Raw genomic sequence first — 4,044 nt, forward strand, 5'->3', positions numbered from 1 at the left:
AAAAATCAATCAATGTAATTTCACAATGGATATTCCATTCACAGCATTTTCTGTTTTATTCCAATCACCTAGTCTATACCTCTTTCCTATTGCACAAACTATGGCTGAATGGTCTTTTGTAACATCAATAGAATTAACACATCCCCCAACATTAACCTCACCCAGAAGTTCTAATGAAAGTGTTTCTGAGGATTTAAATGAAGTGGGAATGTTTATTTTCCACATTTTTACTATTCCTTCTACTCCTCCACTGAAGATAACATCACTATATTGAATAGCACATAATGCTGTGACTTGTTTATGTGCTGCTTCTAATATATATTTTGGTGTTTTCTTTGATACTATGTAAACTGACAATGTTCCATCAAAAGATCCAGCAATATATGTTGTTTCATTTAGTAAACTTACACATTCAATTTCATTATAAGCATTATAAATTAATTGAGACTCTTCTGCTACTTTAAAGATTCTTATAGATTTATCAGAAGAACCAGTAACACAACGCTCTTTAGATAATGCATCAATACAATTAATATTTGATCTATGTCCATACAATGTATCCATTAAACTAATATTTTCAATATTCCATACTTTAACACTTCTATCATAACTACAACTATATAATTCATATGTTCCATCTCTAAAAACACATGAAGTAACAATATCTTGATGACCTTTAAGTGTTCCAAGTAACTGATTATTAGAAGAGTCATAAATAAGGATATGATGATTTTTAGTTGTAGCTACAATATATTTATTATCATGACTAATTGCTAATGATAAAATTTCAGGTCTTATTTTTGTTTTATCAATACAAGGAACAGTAAGTTCTCCACAATATTGATTAGTAATTATATCATAAATCATTATTTTACCATTTAATGATGCTACATACACTTTATTTTGATCATTTTTATTTATTTTAACAGCTGTACATGCTTTATTTAAATGTCTTGTTGTTTTAGTTATAACTGTAGAACTTAAATGAAGATCATCTGAAAGTGATGTTTGTTTTTTGCTTTGATCAATTGATTCATTAAATAATGTTTCTAATACACTTTTAGGTTTTGTTTCTTCATCAGTAACTCCAACCATTAATCGTTCATGTTCTTTTTTAATATCTTCAATATGTTTTTGAGCCATAGTAAGTCGTTGTTTATCAGTATCTTCATTACTACGATTGTATTTAAACTCAGTTTGAATACGTTCAACTCTTTTTTGTGGTTTAGGTTTTTCAGTTGCCAGTCGTTGTTTGAATGGTACAAGAAAAGGGTCACTCATGAATGTTCAAACACTTGGTATTAACAGTTCGCTGCAAATAAACTATCGTTGTTTTTCATTATTTTTGTTATTTCTTTTTAAAAAACCCTAATTTTAATTTCTGTTATTTAAAACATAAATAAATATCAACGTGGCGTTGTGTTGTAAAACAAAAAGAATGAAAATGCACCACGTCAGACTTTGAAATAAAAGATATGAAGATGAAGGAAATGTCATTTGATGGATAAAGAAACTGAAAAGAAGTGTGAATGCAATGGTGAACATTGTGAATGTGGTGATGAACACTGTGAATGTAAAGATGGACATTGTGGATGTAAAGATGGACATTGTGGATGTGAAAGTGGACATTGTGGATGTGGTGATGAACACTGTGGGTGTGAAGATGGACATGATGAAGAACCAATGGAAGAAGAAGTTAAAGAAAGTTTTCCAAAGACAGTTGAAGTAGAAGGAACTGGATATGAGAAACCAACTGATGATTGTTTGTGCACAGTTGATTATACAATGTTAGATGGTGATAGAGTTATTGAAGAGAAAACAGACTTTAAATTTAAAGTTGGAGATATGCCAGTGATTTGTGAAGGATTTGAAAAAGGTATTGAGTCAATGAAATTAAATGAAAAGTGTACATTTACTCTTAAACCAGAAGATGCATTTGGAAGTTGTGGAGATAAAGAAAGAAATATTGAGCCAAATAAAGAAATTACATTTAAAGTTACACTTAAAGGAATGGAACCTGTTCCAACACCATTTACAATTGCACCAGAGAATATAGTTAAACATGCAGAAGAAAAGAAGGCACAAGGAAATGAAATGGTTAAAAGAAAGTTACAAAAGAGAGCATTAAGATGTTATTTAAGAGCACTTGATTATCTTGATAATGATTATAGAATTCCTGAAGATCAAAAAGAAGCAGCTAAGAAGATTCAAACAATATTATTTGGTAATATTTCAGCAATGCATCTTCATTTTAAAGAATATGACCAAGTCATTGAATATACAGATAAAGTTCTTGCTGTAGATGCAGAAAACTTAAAGGCATTATTAAGAAGAGGAAAGGCTTATTTAGAAAAAGGACAAGTAGAAAAAGCTGAAAGTGATTTTAATAAAGTTCTTTCTATTGATCCAAATAATAAAGAAGTTAAATATGAAATGAGTGGAATTAAAAGAAAGAGAATGGAAGAGGAAAAGAATGATAAAAGAAGATATGCCAAAATGTTTAGTGCATTAGGTTCATTAGGTGAAGTTGATGAAGAACAAAAGAAATTACAAGAAGCACAAGAAGAACAACGTAAGAAAGAATGGGAAGAAATCAAAAAGAAACAAGAGGAAGAAGAGAAAAAGAAAGAAGAGGCAAAGAAAATGGAAGAAGAAAAACCAAAAGAAGAAGAGGTTAAGAAAGAAGAAAATACTCCAATGGAAGAAGAAAAACCAAAAGAAAATTAAATTGATTGATATTTCATTAATTTATTTATCTTCCTATTAAATAAAGATCACCACATAATTCACAACGCATTGCAGATTCTGTATTATTTTTGTGAATATATCCTTGACAACGTGAGCAACGAATAAAATCACCGCTTTGTTCAAGGTACATGTTTAACAACATACTGTCATATTTTTGATATAATTCTAAGTCAATACTTTTTATTTCGTTAAGTTCTATTTCAGACTGACACTGCTTATGAAGACATTTCATTATTTTTTTATCTTTAATCGATTTATTTAAGTTTAGAATTAAACAACTCAGACACAACACATGTTTACAAGGATGAAATTGATAAAGTTCTTTTTGTGGTTTACGTTTTTGACATAATTCACAAACCTTAGTTCTAATTTTTTCATTTAACACTCTTAGAATATAATTTTCTAATTTCTTCTCTGTTTTTATGTTCATTAAACTGTTACGTATTATTTTAATATCTCTTTCTGAAAAACCTTCACTATTGGTTCTTGTTAATGACTTTATTTCATTCTGTTGTCTTGGTTGAGGGGAAGAACGTTTATTTCTTCTTTGTTTCTCTTTTAAAGGTTTTATTGGAGTAAGTGGTAGAATTTGTAAGGTTTTCTTTTTCGGAGGTTGAATAGGTGATAATACTTGTTGTGAGTGTTTTTGAGGTGGTTGGATTTGTTGTGAGTGTTTTTGAGGTGGTTTAGAATTGGTATATGAAAAATAAACAGAAGACATTGGTCCCAGTACCTTACTTTCATTTAAATAGTCTTTAGTTTGTTTTGCTTCTTCTGTTGTTTGGTATGTAGAAAGTATGTACCATGAAGATGGGTCATAAGCAGTTGGTTTGCAAACAATTTTTGTTGGGTGAAAAAGTGTATGAAAAGAGTTGATGGCTTGTTTTTCATCAACTGTTATGTTTCTAGCATATAAAACGTTATTTTCATAAGCTCCATAAGATATAGACTGTTTGTACTTCACCAATGAGAAATTATAAGGAACTTCATTTTGGGTTTGAATAGCAAGAGTTTGTTTTGTCAATGCAACAGCATTTTCATGTGAGTCAAAATCAACAAACGCAATAAAGTGGTTTGACCTTTTAGAGAATTTAAATTTCAGTGAATTTGGTATATAACCAGGTGCGTAAGTGTTAAGAATAAATCGAAGATTATTTTGAGTTTGTTCAGAGTTGTCAGGAATATTACTAATAAAGACAGACTGTGATTGCATATTCATTGAATTATATTTTAGTTACCGACAAAAAAGAAATAATAAATTTTAACATTTCTTTAAAGTCATTGATTTAAATATTG

General features: G+C 29.4%; 3 protein-coding genes across 3 annotated transcripts; 1 reads left to right on the forward strand and 2 right to left on the reverse strand.

The window, feature by feature from the left end:
- Nucleotides 1-9: 9 nt before the first annotated feature.
- On the reverse strand, nt 10-1,281 carry ENU1_031690 (WD domain, G-beta repeat-containing protein; the record flags this gene model as incomplete). The annotated part of the gene is made up of 1 exon (XM_008857320.1): nt 10-1,281. The coding sequence occupies one exon, from the start codon at nt 1,279-1,281 to the stop codon at nt 10-12; it is 1,272 nt and encodes a 423-aa protein (XP_008855542.1).
- A 219-nt stretch (nt 1,282-1,500) lies between these two features.
- On the forward strand, nt 1,501-2,727 carry ENU1_031700 (peptidyl-prolyl cis-trans isomerase, FKBP-type domain containing protein; the record flags this gene model as incomplete). Its single annotated transcript, XM_008857321.1, has 1 exon — nt 1,501-2,727. The coding sequence occupies one exon, from the start codon at nt 1,501-1,503 to the stop codon at nt 2,725-2,727; it is 1,227 nt and encodes a 408-aa protein (XP_008855543.1).
- Nucleotides 2,728-3,492: 765 nt separating this feature from the next.
- ENU1_031710 (hypothetical protein) lies at nt 3,493-3,961 on the reverse strand (the record flags this gene model as incomplete). The annotated part of the gene is made up of 2 exons (XM_008857322.1): nt 3,493-3,516; nt 3,587-3,961. 2 exons carry the CDS (start codon nt 3,959-3,961, stop codon nt 3,493-3,495), a joined length of 399 nt encoding a protein of 132 aa, XP_008855544.1.
- Nucleotides 3,962-4,044: the final 83 nt, after the last annotated feature.

This window comes from Entamoeba nuttalli (genome assembly GCF_000257125.1).
Source record: "Entamoeba nuttalli P19 unplaced genomic scaffold asmbl_2544, whole genome shotgun sequence".
Taxonomy (NCBI): domain Eukaryota; phylum Evosea; order Mastigamoebida; family Endamoebidae; genus Entamoeba; species Entamoeba nuttalli.